This window comes from Leptosomus discolor, chromosome 3 (genome assembly GCF_034619465.1).
Source record: "Leptosomus discolor isolate bLepDis1 chromosome 3, bLepDis1.hap2, whole genome shotgun sequence".
In the NCBI taxonomy this organism is placed as follows: domain Eukaryota; kingdom Metazoa; phylum Chordata; class Aves; order Leptosomiformes; family Leptosomidae; genus Leptosomus; species Leptosomus discolor.
This window is the reverse complement of record NC_141393.1, coordinates 45,571,783-45,594,080: the sequence shown is the minus strand read 5'-3', so window position 1 is coordinate 45,594,080 and position 22,298 is coordinate 45,571,783. Positions and strand designations below refer to the sequence as shown.

General features: G+C 37.6%; 1 protein-coding gene across 3 annotated transcripts in view; it reads right to left on the bottom strand.

Moving 5' to 3' along the window:
• Positions 1-22,298, bottom strand: part of FUT8 (fucosyltransferase 8) — a 68,807-nt gene that overhangs the window by 4,553 nt on the left and 41,956 nt on the right. For all 3 annotated transcript variants that reach the window (XM_086462790.1, XM_086462789.1, XM_086462791.1), the window contains 3 exons: positions 11,009-11,255; positions 9,615-9,791; positions 2,394-2,544 (listed from right to left, as the gene is read on the bottom strand). In XM_086462790.1, the coding sequence (XP_086318916.1) occupies positions 2,394-2,544; positions 9,615-9,791; positions 11,009-11,255 (575 nt within the window). The remainder of the gene's footprint in view (positions 1-2,393; positions 2,545-9,614; positions 9,792-11,008; positions 11,256-22,298) is intronic.

Here is a 22,298-nt window from a genome sequence, read left to right as displayed (position 1 = left end):
CCTAAGCCCTGGGGAACACCACTTGTGACTGGTCGTCAACTGTATTTAACTCCATTTACCACCACTCTCTGGGCTTGGCCATCCAGCTTATTTCTGACCCAGCAAAGAGCACACCTGTCTAAGCCATGAGCCGCCAGCTTGTCCAAGAGGATGCTGTGGGAAACTGTGTCAAATGCCTTACTGAAGTCCAGGTAGACAACATGCACAGCTATTAACTCATCCACTAGGTGGGTCATTTGATCACAGAAGGAGATCAGGCTGGTCAAACAGGACCTGCCTTTCATGAACCCATGCTGGCTGGGCCTGATTCCCTGGATGTCCTGCACTTGCCATGTGAGTGCACCCAAGATGAACTGCTCCATAACCTTGCCCAGTACCGAGGTCAGGCTGACAGGCCTGTAGTTCCCCGGATCCTCCTTCCAGCCCTTCTTGTAGATGGGTGTCACATTGCCAAGACTCCAGTCTTCCATGACCTCTCCCGTTAACCAGGATTGCTGATAAATGGTGGAGAGTGGCTTGGCAAGTTCCTCCACCAGCTCCCTCAGCACTCTCAGGTGGATTTCATCTGGCACCACAAACTTGTGAGTGTCCAATTGGCACAGCAGGTCATTAACTACTACTTCCTGGATTATCCTTCTAGTCTCTATCCTTGTCCTCCAGCGCAGGGGGCTGATTACCTTGAGGGTAACTAGTTTGACTACTAAAGACTGAGGCAAAGAAGGCATTCAGCACCTCAACCTTTTCCTCATCCTCAGTGACAATGTTCCCCCTCACATCCAATAAAGGATGGAGATTCTCCCTGGCTATTTTTTTATTGTTAATGTATTTGTAAAAACACTTATTATCTCTTGCAACAGTGGCCAGACTGAGTTCTAACTGGGCTTTTGCCTTCCTAATGTTCATTCTACATGACCTAACTAAATCCCTGTACTCTTCTTAAGTAGCCTGACCCTTCTTCCAAAGGAGGTAGACTCTCCTCTTTCTCCTAAGTCCCAGCAAAAGCTCCCTGTTCAGCCAGGCTGGTCATTTCCCCCACCAGTTCATCTTACGGCACATGGGGACGGCCTGCTCCTGTGCTTTTAAGACTTCCTTCTTGAAAAATGTCCAGCTTTCCTGGACCCCTTTGCCCTTTAGGACAGACTCCGAAGGGACTTTCTCAACCAGTGACCTGAACAGGTCAAAGCCTGCCCTTCGGAAGTCCATGGGAGTGGTTTTGCTGCCCTTCCTCCTTCCTTTGCCAAAAATTGAAAATTCTATCATTTCATTGTCGCTAAGCCTAAGGCACCAATTCTGACTGTCAAGGTCAAGATATCACTGTATTGATCATATATTAGTATTTATATTATGCTTGTTAACTATCTAATTGTCATTACAGTGCAGAAGACAATTTACATTTGAGGCTGTGGAAAACATTTATTTTTGAAGTGAATTCTAATTTTCAGTTTTGTGTCCACTTCCACGTAACAGCACAATCATGTGTGATCATAATCCATGGCCATCCATAGTTGAATGAACCAGGAGTGTCACCTAAGAGCATAGATAACAATAGTAGTTAAAAAACATTCACTCCGTGTAATTTCAACCACGTTTTGCCATACTTGAATTAGGTGGGTCAGTGTATCAGTCACAAAATACTGCTTTCTGATATTTTTTTAATCTTAAAGCAGTTTTTTGAAACAGCTTTTTCCAATTATATATTAAATTAATATACAATATGACATAATAAAGAAGAAAATGCCAACAATGACAATTATACAATTCTGTTTTCTAATGGACTTTAACTTGCTTCACCAGATGATTCAAGAAAGGAAGCTTGTAGCATATAATTATCTGCAAAAGAAGTCTCTACATACTATAGTGGTCAGAATTCACATGTATTGCGCTGCCGCTGGATTGCTAGCAATGTAATAGACTGAAGAGTAATTAAATGTCTGCTTTCTTCATTCTCTTCCATTCCCACAATCACCTAAGGCAACAGCAGACATGTTCGAACCATAGTAGAGTGCAACGATACGTAGAAATGGATGGACACAAGTTATATATTAACTTTATGCAAAATTAAGAGGTGTTAAACATATTTAAAATTATTTCAAATGCCTTAACTAAGCTGCATAGAAATGAATGGATACAAGTTATACATTAACTTTACGCAAAACAAGGAACTTTTAAACATGCTTTCTTGCTTATTTCAAATGTCTTAATTAAGCCAGCCGCTTCAAAAGGGAAGTAATCAACCAGTGCTTACAGTTCAATAAATGTACACATAGCATACTGAGCCTTTAATTCTTCCCTGAAATTTTCATCAGAGTGCACTGATGATAACAGGAGCATGAAGAAAACTAAGACTTAGAACTGGTACGTATAGTCTATACTGTATTTGTATTGCAGTTTACCTGGGATGAAAATGTACAGACCAGGAAGTCTGCCTGAGACAAAAAGTGAATATCCAGAATAACACCTCTTAGGGAGTTTTCAGTGTATCGGTTGTGAAGTCCTGCTGACCAGGATATGGAGTTATCACTGATAAATTCGTAATTTGGATACCTGTGAAAATACAATAATACACTGTTAACAGGAAAGTCCTATTCTATTTTTTTAATTTTTTTTTTTTTTTTTTTTAAGGAGCATCATCTTTGCTGCAAGGTAAGGTTGTTAATTTGTTTTAAGTGAGTCTGTGCTTTACACAGAATGAATTACAATTTTGTTGGACACTCTAGAACATCACTGCTGCCTCCAAGCATGCCCTCTCTTTATCCAGAAAAAAAGGAAATTAAGTAAAAGATGCTGTAAGTCTGTCTGAGATCTGACATTGTAAAAGAAGTGAAAAAATATCAGGAAGCATGTGCCACATTCTGCTACTTCTACTGATTTTACTGATTTTAGATGAAATATACTCAGATCACTTCACTTTCTCTACTCCTAAATAGAGTATGTGATCTTGTCTTTACTACACACTACATTTTGTTTATTACCATACTCTCTATTAGGTACTGATTATAACACTGTGCAACAAAGTCAGTCACCTGTAAAAGGCAGGTATTAAATAAATAAATCTAAACTAACAAAAAAAAGTCTTTCATAGTTATTAAGGCTGTGTGGAGAACAAATTTTGAAATTTACTGGTCAAAAGGAAATAAAAGAAATGTAAAATTTCATGTCAATACACTTTTCTTGAAATATCATAAAATAGTAGTAATTTAAGTCAGCATATTTTTATTTGAACTATAAAAACTTAGTTTATATTATTTTAAAAATAAGATTAAAAGTTTTTAACATGTAACAATGATTTTGAAATAAAAAAATTATTTTTAAAAATGTTGAAAAATAATACTCTTTCTCAAAACATTTGTACCTCTTTACTGGGGAACTGAAATCTGAAGAAAACTGTGAAAAGTAGCATAAATTAATTAAATTTTCAGTCAGCCTCCTACAAAAAGAAGTTTTATATGAAAAATTCCATGTAGTTGTAACTAAGCTGATAATTACACTGCTGTTACACAATAATTATACTTCAGTCATGAAGTGCAACTCATGTGACTAACCTGCCAACTACAAAATTGCAACTACAGGGCTCATTATGAAATAATTTACATAAAATCTATTTTTCAAATTTACAATTTCACAGCAATTATAAAGCAACATAGTACATAAGATAGTAAGGCAGCTAATATTACATTTGTAAGAATTAATCATTCTTACACTGTTTAATGAGAATACAGAGCAGGCCATAACGCTCCAGCAACAACCACTTAGACCTAGAACTTGCTGCTTCAAAGCCTGCCAGGCCTGTGCTGACCAGTGCTCACAGTCAGGTTTACACTCAGGCAGTCTTGGGAAGTGATGGAGTCAGCATGCATTCGCGTACAAGAAAGCAGCAAGTGCATACACTCTGGCCACATGGTAGAGAGGATTATGACAACCTCTTGTAAGAACATGCCTAATTTATTCCATTTAAATGTTAAAACTATGAAAAACTGTTTTCAAAAGTGAAATATGCAAATAGAGCAGGCTTCTCCATCTAACATTCACTAGCCATGACTACTAAATCAGGAAGTTTATCTCAACAGCGAATCAAAAAGCCATATACAAAACTTCCACATTTGAGGAAGAATTTTAATTTATCTTCATAGTGATTTCCATAGAATTTTATGTTCCCAAGAGGAACACTTGCTCTAACAAAAAATAATATATGTACGGTGAATTTCCCAGAGACAGCATGACAACTTTAAAGGGTGTATCTGATCAGGAATGTCAGGGGAAGTTCACGTTACATTAAAAACAAGACAAAACAAAACAAACCAACCAAGGGAATGGAAAAAAAAAAAAAGAAGGGAGAGAAGATGGGAACATTATTCATTTGGCATATCTGATATGATCTCTTCTGAGAAATTACAGAAGTATATGGATCAAGCTATAGTCTCTTCAACATGAACTCTACCACAATGATAATCTTCTTTCTCATCTTCTCATGTCTAACATTTTTCGTCAATATTTAACCAGCTCTCAAAATTCCACAGATGACAACACAATATGTACGATACATTCTATTTATGTTTCCATTGTGTGAATCATATTAGTATTTTTTTAAACAAATAAAAAGCACAGACCAAATGGAAATATGTCACTGTGAAAACTACCTGAGGAATAGAGATGAGCATCAGTCTTATTTCAGTGACACAACTCAGAGGGGAGCAACATAAAGATGTCATTTCTAGGGACAGTGAATATAGTAAAGATATTTGCACACCCCTTTGCAAGTTCTTCGCATCAGCAATACTGCTAAAATTAATTACTTCCTTCAGACTTCAAAGATCAGAACCTACAGGTTGAGTAGAGACTAAAGAATCTTTCTTGAAGAATCTGATTTCTTACTAGCAAAAGATCAGTTTAATAACAAATGAAGCACACCAAAAATGTGTCATATTGGATCTGGTTAAAAAAACAAACCAAACCAGAATTATTTACACATCTTCTTACACATGCATTTAAAATTTTCTCCTTCCTCCCTTTATTCTGGAAACAGTTCTTGAGATGCTTTCAAATCTGGTCTTCAGTTACACTTTGTAAAGCTGATCTAAGTTCACCTAACCAACAGTTTCAGAACTCGTTTCCTCAAACCAGTGATTCAAGCTAAGTATTTATCTACTCAGATGGTTAAGTTTTAAAAAAAGCACTTTTATGCTGTGTTCCCCCAACAATGCTTGGAAAAGGATGTTTCTTTTAAATACCCTAAAATGTGAGTATAATAGCAGCCATACTCAGCATAAGCAAAGAATCATCTAGTTGACCATCCTGTCTCCAGCGCAGGCTGAAAGCAGAGCATAAAGTATAGTAAAAGGCCAAGCCTAGACTCCTCTCGAGCTTAGCCATATGTGGTCCACTGACTTCCTGCATCAGGTGAGGTTTAATTCTCCTTCCCACTCACTATAGTGCTTTAAATTCTATTTAAAGCTATTCTCATCTCAACTACAAAGAATAAAGGAAATTAAACTTCTAAAGCTCTATAGTTAGCTCTTGTTTCCTTCTATTCCCTTTTCCCTCTGTATTTATATTATGATTAATGTAATACTTGCATTGTAAGCTTTTGGGGAATTTTTTTTTCTTTTTAAGCAGAACTCAGGCACGATCCTATTACTAGGATTCCTGAATGTGTGGTAAATGAGTAATAAATAATAAGATGTCATACTCTTACTGACAGAATCACCTAAACACAGTATTTTGTAGGATCCCTCCTAGCATTCCAAAGAAATTACCCACACATTCTCTTCTCTGTTACAGGAAAGGACCAGACTGTGAAGATAAAACCAAGGAATGGAAACTGGCATGATACTCTTTTCTTTGTATCAGACTACATATATCTAGTATATCTCCTCCACACATCTAAAAATATTATCTAATTCTTCTAAAGCTACCTAATAGATTCTTGAAACCTATATAGAAGTCGGGAAAGATTCTTCCCCCCGTAGGAAAAGGGGAAAAGAAGGAGTCAGAGGAAGGTGGGGAAGAGATAGTTTAAAATTGTTCCTTCCTGCAGCTACTAGCCTCAGATAAGGATACAAACCAAGCACAGTTATGAGACTATTTCAAGCTGGTTTCAGAAGCTGATCAACTAGCTGTGTAACCATAGCTTATCACTACCCTGTGCGGCAGGTGCAAACCAAGGTGAGTCCCAGGCTCCTGCTCTCAATTCACTAGAACAGGGGAAGTGTCCAGAACAGGCAATGCGAGTTTTCTTCCCTCTGAAAGAAGAGTGTGAGCATGTGTGTAAACAGAAGGAGTATGAAATAATCTGTTTGTTCAGGTCTTGCTCTAAAAAGAATTGGAAAATGTATGAGCTGTTCATCAGACTCAGGAACTTCGAAGCACTACTGAACTCTATATATCATGACTTGGGGATGGAGAGGACTGCAACAGCTAAACCGCAGGCAGTACACGGGGAAAAAAGACATTAACTTGCTATTGTAGAAGTAAACAAACAGTGAAATAGGGTGGGAAAAAAACTTTCATAAGTGCTGAAAAAAACACTCATGAGGGAGCCAAATTACTGCAAAAAAATGAAAAAGCAAAATACAGATGACTTTAGAGGTAAAAATCCTGAAAGGAAGAATTTAATTTGTTGAATTTAGTGCTCATATACATGAGAAAGAGACCTAAATAGATTCACATATAAACCAGAAATTTATTAAATATGGTTTCTAAAGAATTATGTGCATATTCAGCTGCATTATTTTGAATACTCTACCTTAAGAGAAAAGATGCTGTAAATAATATTACAGAGTAGAAATACGTATACTAGAAATTCAAAAGTTCATATTTGAAAACTATTAAATCAGCCAAAGAACAAGCAATTTACACCATCCCTAACATATCACTTATTCAAGACAAATACCATGACCTCTGCTTACCAGAAGTTGTCAAGTGCTTTAATCCCATAATCACTACAGCTTTTGAAGTCTCAACCATGCTCCTCTCTAATCATGTTGTTCTATATCATCCTAATTCTGAAAATATATCACTTTATGTCTTTTGGAAAACAAAAACACTCTACAAACTGATAGCACTGGACTCCAATATCTTTACTACTGTACTTGCAGTCGGTAGGCATCTGACTGCAAAGGAAGTTTCTGAAACTTAAGTCAAAATATTTGTTTTCATGACTATGAACAGTTTGAAATACTTCTTTTAATAGAAACAATGTGCCTATTCATGTGAATATTGGCTAGATTTTTATTATTTAAATGCCAATGTTGTTTGACAGCCAAGCACCCTCATGTAAAGAGAGCTATAATACCTAATACTTAGTAATATTACCGCACCCAGTAACGAATGCAACATAAGCTACTGCAGCACAACGTGACACCTGTTTCTAGCAAAGCTTGGTAGTTCAATGTGAATAGAACTTCCTTGTCAGAAGTCTAAACTGATTTGTAGTTTTCTTCACAAGGAAAGGAAGAAAAGGTTCTTTATTCCCAAAACCTGCCCTTAACTTGCCTTCAGGTGCCCTTAAATGCTGAAACATCAAACTGCATTCTGCCTTCTATGAAATCACAGGAAGCGTCACATACCTTCTACTCAATTGCGAGCAACAATAGGGTGCAAGCAACAATAGGGTGCAAGCAACTTTGGAAATTATGTGTCAGTGTAAACTATGACCTGAAAACTCAGCAGCAACACATAAAAATTCTTCACTACTTAATAGATTCTATGCCTTTTAGTAAGAAAACATACAAAATGAATGCTGTACTAATGAGCTGTCTCTTATCATATTTCAGTAAAAATGTGATTTGGAATGGACCTTGAAGTGCCACAGAACCTGCAATGCTTAATAAAATTCAGTATTGTTTTACCAAACAAGTCACAATTCTATTACTAGTTTTTGTTGCTATTGAAAACTTGGGACAGTATGTTTACATAGGCAGTGCACCTCATTATTATTCACAAAGCTAAAGTATACAGTGCTAAGGACTGAAAGTTGAATGCAAATAAAGAAAAAAATGCATATCTAAGATTGTTCCAGCAATATTGAATCCTGTTATGTTATGAACAGTAATTAAAGTTATTTAGAACAATATAATGAATTAAATACTATAACCTCAATTTTGTATTACCTGTCTTTTCATTGTTCAGATTTGTACTTTAAATGCTATGTTACCATAACTGTTCCTGCTACTGTTCTTGTTTCTACATATACAAAAAAGGGAAGGCTTAGATTGCCATCATCTGGAGTTGTGTATGTTCGTTTAGTTTTTTCAAACTCCATAATTTTAATCAGCAGCCCTTTATAGATAGGAAAGAAAAATAGAAATAGCACAATTGAAATACACAGGTTTGCAATGCTGTAGAAAATTCCTCTACTACAAACTAACATTTTCTGCTTACCTTGTATATGCCAAAGAAAATGTGTAATCCAGTATGATATCTCACATATTTTTCCAAGAATATCTTCCAAGAATAAAAAAGTTCACAAATTTGGCACTTTTGAGTTACCTTGATTTTTAAAAGTATTAATTTCCTTGCTTACATGTAAAAATACATATTCTTCTGCTCAAGAGAGATAAAATTTTGGAAACAGAGGTAGGTGCTATTCAGTAGACAGATAAACAACCAGTACTCAAAAGGAAAACATACTAACTTGTATATGGTAACAATTATGCTTAAATTCAATGCATCTGAAATACTTAGCCAAGTTTCCAGAGTCATGGCAATAAGCACTTGTGAAATTGTTTATACACCATAAACACCATAACCCAAGAAAGATACAGTTGAATACGGAACATTAGTCTCCCATGTGTATCTGCTTTCTTTTACTAAACAGGTTTTACCATCTCAGTGACACCTGGCAAATCATGCAAATTAACAATGAGGTTTTACAGGAAAATACAAGCCATGTTAGGAGTAAATGAATGCATACTGTGCACTTCCAGGTGTGAACACAGTTACATTTTCTATGACAGGCTGGGATATCCTATAGCTAGAGTTAGGTTGTTACATCCACGTTCTGGACAGCTAGAAGAAGACAAAGACCAAAACAAGGGACAGAGCCAACATTACAGATCAAGAAACGCACATATATTTAAGGACAAACTTTAAAATTATTCAACATGTAGGGTGAAAGTTTTCTAAGTTCTCAATACAGAAATCTCTCTGAAACAGTCATCAGAAGCTTTTCAACCAACTTATAAAAATTCTTCTGGCAACTATTCACAGAAAGTTATTGTTTGGACAGGTGAAGCTTCTTAATACATTAACTAGTTTTTACAATATTTCTGAATAATTTCTTTTTAATATATATGTTCTGTAAGAAGTTTGGTGTATTTATTATTTATATTTTTACTTCCCTTTTACAGCATTGGTTTGTTTTTAAATAGACACAAGTATCTGCTCCACTCTTCTAGATTTTTAACTAAGCTTTGAAAAGCATACTTGGGAAAAAATCATCCAAAGAAAAAGAATGTCTGAAGAAAAATCAAAAACATTGGAAGGTGAAATGCAATCTTAACTACATAAATTATAACACACAAAAAAAAAGATACTAAGATTTACGCGCACAATAGTCAGAAAATGTAAAGCTAACCAGAAGGAACAAACGGTAAGATAAACATAATTCCTCTTACTTGGATTTTGCCTCTTGCAACAATGAAGGGTCATCTGTAGCCAAATACACTCTTTTTTTATCAACATGCATTCTGCGAGCAAGAAGTTCAAACCGCTCTTCAACATGTACCATATATTCTTCAATAGGATGAAATGCTGCCTCTGTTCCTACTTTGTCTGTCCTTCGGACGTGAACACTGGAAAAAGGCAGGAACTAGGAATTTAATCTATAAACACAACACATACTTTAAGCAACTGAAATTTACTTTTCATGCCTGTGCTTCTAGAAAATATATTAAATCGAATCCCTACATAAACCAAGGAAGGATTAAAACTCATTGATGTCCATCAAGACACACTTTCTGTTCTTGAAAGCAACATAATAACCTTGCAAGGAAGGCAAAGGGTAACTGAAAGAAAAGAATGAAGGAGATTTAATCATAGAATACAAAGTATTCCTTTTGTACAGAAGGTTAAGTTATCCAGTGTAGTTAAGATAATGCTTGATTAATACAGTTCAGAACCAAAATAGGAACATTCGCATTATGGATATATTGGGAAACCAGCTACAATGCATGGTTTGAAAGAAGATAGTTCAAAATGCATCTTCCCCATCTGCATGAAACCTAACAAGTCTTCAGATCCGCCAGTGGTGGCCTACAACTCAATGATCAAAAGCCAACTAACTTTTGGACAGACCTACTGTGAACTCCTACAAAAACAAAGATTAAGGATTAAAAGAAAATTCTGACAAACGAAGCAATATTTGCAGACTCTAGTACAGCAGCAGCAAAATTTTTCACGTTACACAACAGTAAAATCTTTCTTCACAAGCTGCTCTTTATTGCCTACAGGCGCTTTCCTTCCTTCTCCGCATATCTCCCCATACAGACCTTTCCAATTCATAGCTACTGCTAAGAAACAACAATAGTGAAAACAGCAGCAGGAAAGGGCAAGGCACTTAACATGTTCAGGTGCAGCCAACAATAAAAATAGTTGTGGATTGTGGCATGTAAAACATAGGCTTAGCCTTTTTTCCTCAAATGTAAAGGCTAATGGCACTTGAAAAGAAGACCCAGACAGAAAAGTGTCTGGAATACAAGCTCTAAGGCAATTACATGAATGAAATTCTGTATTATGTTACTAGATATGGAAGGACATATTTAAAAAAAACCTTCTATTGAGCTGCCTTTTATGTATCTGTCCAACTATAGGTAGGCAAGTATGCTGAAGTACTTGTAATCAACTTGTATTATGCACAGTTAAAACTTAATAGCTTCATGTAGACAACACCCTCTCCCCCACAAAATGCTTGAGACTCCTGTATAACCGTCATAAAACAATGTCATGAACAAGAATCACTATATCCGCATATTAAAGCACAGACAGTTAAAAAAGAAAACTAAATACCCACCCGATCACCGGATGTTTGAAACCAAGTTTCCTTGTGGCTTCCTCTATTTCTTTCTCTAGCCAAGGCTGTGGACGAATCAAGTATTTCACAAACTGCGAGACCCACCACACTGCAGGATCCCCATGGACACGAATTAGCCTATCAGCCAGGTCTTCAGGGACAGCCAAGGGTAAATATGGTGGCCGTGGGTGTAAGCTGTCAACAATGGGAAGTTCCACCACCTGAACATCCTTATCATTAGCCTCTCCTGTTTTAAAATACATACTAGGATGAGCCAAGTAGTTTACTTTATTAATAAGCTTTACCATTGGCAAATAACATTTCAAACACATCAGCTAAACTGTGTCTTCAACTTCAGAAAGACTACCTAACCCTTGCTGGTTATACTTAATGCAAAATAGCATTAAAAAAAAATTAATAAAAATCACAGTTTTAGACTAGGCCTATGTACAAACTGTATCTAACAATCCACTCCAGCAGAACAAAGTTGAAGGTCCTTGAATTCTTAGCAGCTGGTAGTTAATAAAATATAACAAGTGTTCCTGTTTATATAATCATACCTTTTTATATACACCTACACCTTTGTGCAAAGGCTTACTTGGACAGATTTCTTACCCAAAATGCTTAAAATCCAGTTATTTGTTTAAGAAATAAACAAAGAAATATTTTAAGGCACAAGAAATTCTTAAAAAAACAACTATACAGCCCTGCTGTTCTTTTGACTACATTTTATTGATAATACAAAGCTATTTTCGTATACTGAAATAAATTATTATACTTGACACTGTAATACAAAGCATTACATTTTTGAAACATTAAACATTTCAAGGAAGATTTCTAGTGTGCCTATTTCCTCCAAAATAACATGTTAATTGTCTGCAGTGTGTTCATTGGCAAAGATGGTTAGTTCTCTGTTTAGAGTTCACCAGCCAGGAAAAAAAATTCTTTTAAATATAAGCAAATCAAACTCATATAACTGCTGATGGCCAAGTAAACACAATGGCTGAAAAAAATCAATTCAGTGCAAGGATAACGAGTCTTATTTTAAGAACCATTAAAAATCCCTAAGGTTAGAATATTTTTGCATGCACTAAAAATCGTTTCAGTATATTTGTGACGAAGTGCTAGAAATATGACAACTGCATGATTAACTCATACATTGCCAGAATGCTCCATTAACACCAGTGAGCCTAGGAAAACTAGTAAAAATTCAGCAGTAACTCTGAGATATGGTTATTGAAACAGGGAAAGTTTGTTATGATGAGGTATATTTTCAATTAATTTTTAATAGACTTGGAAAATCTGTCTTCATAGATGTATCTATATGTTAATATTTCATCACTGCACTGTATAACATCACTGTAAAGAGATCGTTTAGAAGAATTTCCTATAGAATATGTACTGCAGGTATGGATGATACTTTTAATTCAAGAAGACAATTCGTATTTTTACCATCCATTATACAACACTTACAGTATAAGATTTAGCAAAGTTTATCAATTTAGTAAAAATATGCAGCATTTAAGTTTTCTTATAATAAGATGGATAATATTTTATCAGTCGCTCTTCAGAAATCTGCAATAAAGAAATGCAGCCTGAAGCCAGAGAGTGCTAGATCTGGTGCAGATGTGGTCAGATGTCTAGGCAAGAAACATTTAGCTTGGGAATAGTATGAAAGAATGCTCCATCCTTTTTACCCCTTTACCACCTCAAAGTCGGGGGGAAGGAATAGAGTGGCAAAAGAAGCAACAGCAATCTTAGCCAAGAGAAGAAAGAAAAGACTCCAATCTTAAGCTACACAAGGAAATTCAATGCTAAGGTGCATATAAAATGTGAATTTTTACTAACTATGATATCACTGACAAGTTTTTAAACTTCATCCTATCACTGAAAAAATATGTTATTGTGTAAAGAAAGCCATTTGGGAAGTCTTGCTATTGATAAAGCTGATTGAGCAATCTGACTCACTATTTGGCATTCTGACCCTGAAAGACACCCAATACATTGTTCCAGACTACTCAAAGGATAAGAGTGCACTTCTAAAATATTTCCACAAGCTGTCTTAAGGTTTTGAAGAAAACAAGAGTGGCCAGCAATAACTAGGAAAGCTCTCAGCATAGAGCAAACTAGATTAAAATGTACCAAAATCACAAGAATACCAAAGAAGATCATGGGGAAAACCCCACTGGATTTCAGTTTTCACCTATATGTGGTATGTTGTTTGAATATTACTGAAGTTGCAAGTCTTGCTGCAAATCAAAATCAGAAACAAACCAAATGTATTTCATTAAGGCAAAACAAACAATTTGGTTGTGGAAAAAAACACAATACCCTAGGTCGAGTGTTAATGAGTGCACTTTGAGACACAGAAAACTACTTTTTGAGAAGGAACTGAAAATATCATATGGTTATTTCACAGAGGAGATGAAGAGTTCCTTACTCTGTAAAACCACACAATATGAGACCCAATAAGGGAACTATTACTGAAAGTATGTGTAACAAATGGAAAGTCATAAAATGAAATATTCACAAATATAAAACAAAGAATGTGTTGTTATTATTACAATTAGAAATTTTGAAATGGTTATAGAAGCCCCTCATGCTTCAGGACTTTTGCCAGTTACTAACCGTTAACAAAATAATTCTGAAACACACTGTGTAGTGTTGAGAGAATCATAGAATCACAGAATGGTTTGGGTTGGAAAGGACCTTAAAGATCATCTCGTCCAACCCCCCTGCCATGGGCAGGGACACCTCCCACCAGACCAGGTTGCTCTAAGCCGCATCCAGCCTGGCCTTGAACATTGCCAGGGAGGGGGCAGCCACAGCTTCTCTGGGCAACCTGTTCCAGGGTCTCACCACCCTCACAGTGAAGAACTACTTCCTAATATCGAATCTAAATCTCCCCTCTTTCAGTTTGAAACCATTACCCCTCATTCTATTACTACACTCCCTGATCAAGAGTCCCATTCCACCTTTCCTGTAGGCTCCCTTTAAGCACTGGCAGGCCACTAGAAGGTCTCCCTGGAGCCTTCTCATCTCCAGGAGGAACCAGCCCTACTCTCTCAGCCTGTCCTCACAGGGGAGGTGCTCCTGCCTCTAATTATCTTCATGGCCCTCCTCCGGACCCACTCGAGCAGCTCCATGTATTCCTTGTGCTGGGGGCCCCAGAGCTGGACACAGTACTGCGGGTGGGGTCTCAGGAGAGCAAAGCAGAGGAAGAGAATCACCTCCCTTGGTCGGCTGGCCACGCTTCTTTTGACGCAGCCCAGGATGCAATTGGCTTTCTGGATTGTGAGGGCATACTGCTGGCTCACATTCAGTTTTCCATCCACCAGCACCCCCAAGTCCTTCTCCGCAGGCCTGCTCTTGATCCACTCATCGCCCAGCCTGTATCTGTGCTTGGGATTGCCCCTACCCAGGTGCAGGACCTTGCACTTGGCCTTGTTGAACTCCATGAGGTTGGCATTGGCCCACCTCTCAGGCCTGTCCAGGTCCCTCTGGATGGCCTCCCTTCCCTCCAGTGTGTCAGCCACACCACACAGCTTGGTGTCATCGGCAAACTTGCTGAGGGTGCACTCAATCCCACTGCCCATATCGTCAACAAAGATGTCAAATAATACCAGTCCCAATACCAACTCTTGAGGAACACCACTTGTCACTGGTCTCCACACAGACATTGAGCTGTTGACTGCGACTCTTTGAGTGCAATATAATGCACATAGTTGTTTTTAAAATAAAATTAAAAATTCAAATGATCAATATGGTCATCGCTATTTTCAACAATGTTCTATTTTGTTAATGGTTTACGCAAAATTAGAAGTAGGCAAGGTGCATAAATCTACTTAATACAAACATACAAACTTCTGCTAAAGCACAGCCATTTGACATCACTGATTAGAACATCTGTGCAATCAAGCACACAGATGTGTGAACAATTCTAGGAAACTTTGACAACTTTCTAGTTTTTATTACCTTTATTATCACTCTGAACAATGAAGAAAAATCTTCCTATTAGTCTTCACTCACTTTAAAAAAAGTGTGAGATAGCAGATGCAGTAAAAGGAAAACTTACAGCAACTACTTGGTTTTGTCCTGGACAAAACCAGTGAAGAATAACTCTTTAGTAACCTGAAGGAGTAAACAACCCTGCAACAGCCATATAGGCAAGTGACAGCTTTCTTATCCTACCAATCCTTCGGGGGTTTTTTTGGTGTTCATTCAAAGATTCCTAATAGGTAACAACCTTGCCCAATTTTCAACACGCATAGTTTAAAAAATTTTCATGGTATTTTGTATAGCAGGATATTGGTTTAGTTTACTCAGAAGTAAGCTGCAATCAAAACCAATGATACAATAGATAACCAAAACTCAGTCAGATTGATAGGCAAGCATATACATTACAAAAACATTAAGTCACATTCTTGATTAATATGAATTGTAGCTGTTCAAATGAACACATTTTAAAATATTTCAATTCTTCCACTTCCCAGATGTATTTTGTTAAATAAAAGATAAGCCATAAAAGGTAATAGTCTATACTAATCCTTGTATCTGTTTCTCATGTTTGTAGTTCAAATCACGGTATCATCATGTCAATCAGGTCCAATTTCTGTGTAGGTCCAACTTTGACATTTGATCACAGAATCATAGAATTGTTTAGGTTAGAAGATACCTCTAGAGTTTTTATAGGTCATTTACATTTCAGCAGTACTTTAAGCTACTTCTTCCAATGTGATTTATTTTGCTTTTATAGTTGCCAAAATTTACCTCTACAATTCTATCTATGGCTTATTCAACTTTCATACCATTCCAGGTGCTATTTCTCAGTTTGGACTAATCTAAATAATTGTCCTCCAAAGTTCTGCAGCTTAATCCATTTTTCCTTCATGGAGTAATCAAAAGATCAAGTGGTTTTGTAACACTCAAAGTACTGCAAGACTGATAATACTCACTCTTCTACCGTAACAGCATATTCTGGAAGAAAATCACAGACTGTAAAGAAATTGATTTCTATTTAGATGACCCATGTCAGTTGCAGCATCTAGTTCTTATTTATCACCATTTTTTGGATATGTTCATCACTAATAAACCAGTAACACAGTTCAAATTTCCAGAAGTCCCACTGACTACTTTCTAAATTCTGAAATGAGCCGTGTGTGTTATAAAAAGCATAACTTTGCTTCCCTGCAGTATCCCAATGTGCCTTAATCACTTACTTTATAGCTCACAGGACGTACATATTTTTCATGATTTGGCATAATCTTACTGCCTGTCTACTTTTCAAATTTAATCTTTGCCCTCCTAATTTAAAGCCCATTTAGAAATTTTTGCTATTTATATCTTTCATATCAATGTCTTCGAAGCCTGAAAAACGTTGGTTTGGCTCAAAATGACCTTTGGAATTTTGTCATTTTACCTTACCTTACTCCTGGCCACCTGAACGTTGGCTCAGACCAGCATTTAGAGGGGCATTTTCGTTGGGCGTTCATTACTCTGCACAGCAAAACATCAGCCTTATTTCAAGTAACCATGAACACTATCACTTAATGTTAACTGAAAACTTGTTTGAGCACTTTATCCATTCTCATATTATTTCAAAATTTGTCATCTAATTTCGAGGTATTCTTTTAAGAAGTTTTCTTAAATCTACGCCAAGGAACACTGTATTAAGGACATTCCTCTTGTGTAAATGAGAACTTCAATTCGATTTCAGTTTGTGTTGCTGGAAACACAACTGAATAGACTGAAATAAAAATGGAATAGCTTCACTGCTTTACTGTTTCTATAATACAGACTTATTTAAGCTGATACCAACTTGCAAAGACTAATCACAGCTCTACTTAATTAAGCTCTACAACCTGAAAAACTTAGGGCCAATTTGAAACCTCACCCCACCAGACTGAACAATCTAAATTCAGTCACAGCAGATATGTCAGAGTGCTAGGAACGCTGTTAGATTAGCCTAGGATATGGTGAAAGGAACGGTGCCAAATTCTCACAAGGCTCCTCATTGTCTTGCTGGCTATTATTAGGTATTGCAAAGATAGCAAGTTCATGGTTCATGAGCTTTTAATGCTTTTCTCAGCAAAGCAGACAAAATAAAAAATGGGCATTATGCAAAGTTATGGCGTGTTATGCTATTTATGAATTGTCAACTAGTTCAGAAGAAAGAGAAAGTATGCTTTTATCTGTTCTGTGCTGCAGACTACATCTCCTACAATTTATCTTTTGGGCATTTCCAAACACTGTAGAGTCACCTAGTAAGGTCTTTATGCCATAGTTAAATTATAATCTTATATTATTATGTAATAATAATTGGAATCTTTTAAAGTAGTCAATGTAAAATATAACTTGTATGTCTAAGCTTTTTTCTTTAAGATTTTGCTTTGTACATTTTTACACAAAATTTTTGAACTTGGTTTCTGATTACTTTCTCACTAGTGTTCCGCCTACTAATTTTTTTAATCATCCTTTATGTAATCAAACCTTTTAAGGCAGGCAGGTATGGAATAAATTTGGTGCAATTCAGTTTTAAAGAAACTGAAAATACAGTCCTTTTTTTTCTCTTCAGGTTTTATATGCCATATGGGTAGTGTTGTCCCATTTGTCATCCCAAGAGGCTGATTCTTGATAGCTTCATGAGGGACTAAACCAAAATGTTTTCAAACGTGTCAACATGTCTTCTACTACTTTTCTCAACCCAGTACTCACAAAGGCTTTTTTGTGCATCCTTTCCTCTCCTCTCTTGCACAGCTCTTGCAACTACCCTCACATATCCCCATGTCTCTTACCGCTCTGTGCTCTTTGCCTGTTGGAAAGTAACACCTGTCCTCAGTCACTGCTGCTGCCTTGCTGGTAGCCTGAATACTGACGTCAGCGGCTGTATGCACATACTCCATACTTTGAGGACTTTTGAGAGACATCAACAAGACCTATTTCTTTTAGTCAAATATGGCCAAAATTCATCCAATATTCTTGTACTAAGTTAGGATAAAACTTGTAAACTTATACTAAGTTAGGATAAAAAAAGGAGTAGATAGAAAGGTACAGGATGATGCTCTCACAAGAAATTTGACTAAAAAAATTCCCTGTCAAAGATACTGTTTTATCAGCTCCCTCCCCCAAAAAATAAAACTTTGGTGGTAGTCTTATTTCTCCTCCAGCAAAACTCCTAATTTCCAGAGCTCCTGAACTACAAATATGTGTTTGTAACACAAGTTCCACTGACTTTCAATAGTATTTATTTTCCCATGTTATTCTTGTTCTTTGAAAATCCTACCCATAATCAAAACCACAATGTAAAGATAAACAGTGCTCTTACTGTCCTAATACGCAATAAGATTTCATTGACTATTCTCCCTCTTGGACCTAATGAAAGCATGAACTGAGTGTATCAATTTCTGCATCTGAAATAGCTATGTCTCTAATGAAACTGAAGCAGTAGCATCTACTGATGACTTTAGGGCCTCTGTTCCCTTTTTTGTAAGCTCAGGTGAGACGACCTATATTCCTGTTTCACTTCTCATCACTTATTAGAAGCTTTTTATGGCAATTGTCACAGCACTTGAGAATGAGAGAACATTAAAAAGTAAAGATTTTTCCCTTCCTCAATTGTTTAGATACCCAGCGTGCCAGCTGGAAAGTTTACAGATGAAGTGTGTGATTACACAAATAGATTACCTACACTGACTTCATATAACAGTCAGTGAAGCTATTTTCAGCAGACTAGCAAACTAAGCTTGAAGCTCAGAAAGCCAACCATATTCTCACTGCACATGAACTGAGTCACCCAGTTCCTTTAGTATTATGATTTAAATAGACATTAAATAAATTCTCTAATACCGAAGCTGAAATATTGAAAAGCAAATGTCAATCATGAACTAAGTTCAAGCACAAGTTTTTGGGCAGACATGTTATTACAGTGTACTTACCACTGGATGTGCTTCCACACTTCCTAAATACATTGTCAGATCTCAATCACTGAATGCATAGTTCAGCATTGTTCTTCCCCATTACATGGTCTTTACCAACACAAAACAAATAAAATCTGCTTGTTTATTCAACAGTAATTTACTACTGCCAAGAGCCTTCTGTAACTCTTTACAAAGAATTTTCACTTTCAGTAGACAAAATACTATCATCAGAAATATTGCCATCTCACATTCTATCTCTTTGCCAGATGATATGTGAATATGTTTAAGTGTAAAGTTTGCATCAGTCTCTGCTGGTGACTTACTCCTCTAATGAATATTAATAATTAATTTCTACCCTTTCCCTCTGAAGATTCTTTTAACAAAATTTTATAAATATCAGGAGCTTCTCTTCTATCTCATGGTAGTTTACATCTGGGGAAGCCTTCTGAAGTGCTTTTTTGAAGCACAAGATAGTAAATGAACTCCATCTCCATACCTACATATTTTTTGCCTCTTTCAAATAAATCTACCAAATTGATAAGATACTATTTCTTTCTATAAAACTCTCATTACTCTTATCCACTGTAACATATTTTTCTATGTATTCCCTAAATTGATTCTTCATTATTATTTCTGTTAATTTGTCCAATACAGAATCTGTGATCTGCTGGAACCCTTTCTGAAAACTGGTATTCCTTCAGCCACCTTCCATTGTTCTGTAGGACAACAATTACAAACAAACAGCAATTGTAACAAAATGTTTTGTTGTAAAATGCTTTCAGTGACACTTATTTGAGAAAGAGCATCCAAAGTGTCCGCTATGAAGAAAGACTGAAGCAATGGGAACCTCACTAAGCTCTTCTATAATGAGTGTGGATATGAATGATTTGTATAGTTTCCATTACAGTCTCATCTTCTTTTAGTGCTTCTTTCATGCCTTGATCATCTATTTGCCCTCCAGATTTTCTGGCAGGCCTCCTTACTCTGATGTGTTTGAAAAAGGACTTATCAGGTTTCCTGCCTTTAGCAAACTTCTCCTCAAAATCTTTTTTATCCTTCCTTACCATGTTTTCATATGTAATTTGCTAGAAAATATATTTTTTCCCATTTTTTTCATTTCTACAAGATTTGTTTGGGATTTTGTGGGGGTTTGGGTTTTCTTTGTTTTGTTTTGTTTTTTAAATGCCTTTTAATAACATCAAGCAACTTCATCATATTTGCATGTTTTAAAAAAAGGGGGTTTTGACAGGTGCTATGAGTTTGGTCCATGGTTTATGCAATCTCAATGCTGCTTGCAAGCATTTAGTTCCTTTTTATAAGCTATCTGACTCCCCTATTTTAAAAGAAACATTTTAGTGGATTGTTTGGATTCATTTCGGAGCATATCGAGCTCTGCCTAGGGCTGAATGACGAGTGAGTTGAGAGCTTATGGGTAAGAATTAGGTGGAAGGCTAATATGGGAGATGTTATGGTGGGCATTTACTATAGGTCCCCTGATCAGGATGAGGAGGTAGATGAAGCCTTCTACAGACAGCTGTGAGCAGCCTCACAATCACAGGCCCTGGTCCTCGTGGGGGACTTCAACCACCCTGATATTTGCTGGAAAAGTGACACACCCAAGCACCCACAGTCCAAGACCTTCCTACAGAGCACTGACTTTTTGACATAGGTGGTGGAGGAACCAATGAGGAGAGGGGTGCTGCTGGACCTTGTACTAACAAACAAAGAAGGACTGGTTGGAGATGTGAAGGTTGGGGATACCCTTGGCCGTAGTGACCATGAGATGGTGGAGTTCAGGATCCTGCATGGAAGCAGCAGGGCAATAAGTAGGATCACAACCCTGGACTTCAAGAGAGATAAATTTAGCAGCTTCAGAGACCTACTTGGAGGAATCCCACGGGCTGGGATTCTAGAAGGCAGAGGGACCCAAGAGAGCTGGTTGCTATTCAAGCAGCACTTCCTCCAAGCTCAAGATTGGTTCATTCTTATGAGGAAGAAGTTGAGGAACAGAGGCAGAAGGGCTGCTTGGATGAGCAAGGAGCTTCTGGAAAAACTCAAAGGGAGAAGGAGGCTTACAACTTGTGGAAAAGGGACTGGCCACTTGGGAGCAACACAGGAATATTGTCAGAGTATGCAGGGATGCAACGAGGAAGGCTAAGGCCCATTTGGAATTAAGCCTGGCTAGGGATGTCAAAGACAACAAGAAGGGCTTCTTCAAATACATCAGTGGCAAAAGGAAGACCAGGGAAAATGTGGGCTCCTTGCTGAACAAGGCAGGTGCCCTGGTGACTGAGGATACGGAGAAGGCAGAGTTACTGAATGCCTTCTTTGCCTCAGTCTTTACTGCTAAGGCTAGTCCTCAGGAATCCCAGACCTTGGAGGTAAGAGAGGAAGTCTGAAGGAAGGAAGACTGCCCCTTGGTCGAGGAGGATTGGGTTAGGGATCTCCTAGCTGGACTGGACACTCAAAAATCCATGGGCCCCGATGAGATACACCCGTGAGTGCTGAAGGAGCTGGCAGATGTTATTGCAAAGCCACTCTCCATCATCTTGGACAGGTCATGGAAGACAGGAGAGGTGCCTGAGGACTGGAGGAAAGCCAATGTCACTCCAGTCTTCAAAAAGTGCAAAAAGGAGGATGCTGATAACTACAGACCGGTCAGTCTCTCCTCCATCCCTTGAAAGGTGTTGGAACAGCTCGTTCTGGCTGTTATCTCTAAACAGGTGGAGAAATAGAAGATTATCAGGAGTAGTCAGTATGGATTCACTAAGGAGAAATCATGCCTGATGTGACAGCCTTCTATGATGGTATGACCAGCTGGGTAGGCGAGGGGGAGAGCAGTGGATGTTGTCTACCTCAACTTTAACAAAGCTTTTGACACTGTCTCATAGGTAAGCTTAGGAAGTGGGGGACGGACAAGTGGACAGTGAGGTGGGTTGAGAACTGACTGAAGGACAGAGCTCAGAGAGTTGTGATCAGTGGTGCTGAGTCTAGTTGGAGCCTGTAACTACAGGTGTTCCCCAGAGGTCAGTACTGGGTCCAGCCTTGTTCAACATATTCATCAACAACGTAGATGAAGGGACAGAGTGTGCACCCTCAGCAAGCTTGCTGATGATACTAAACCGGAGGAGTGGCTGACAGGCCAGGAGGCTGTGCTGCCATTCAGGGAGACCTGGACAGGGTGAAGAGCTGGGCAGAGAGGAACCAAATGAGGTTCAATAAGGGTAAGTGTAGGGTCCTGCACCTGAGGAGGAATAACACCATGCACCAGTAGGAGAGCAGCTGTGCAGAGAAGGACCTGGGAGTCCTGGTAGACAAGAAGTTGAACATGAGCCAGCAATGTGCCCTTGTGGCCAAGAAGGCAAATGGTATCC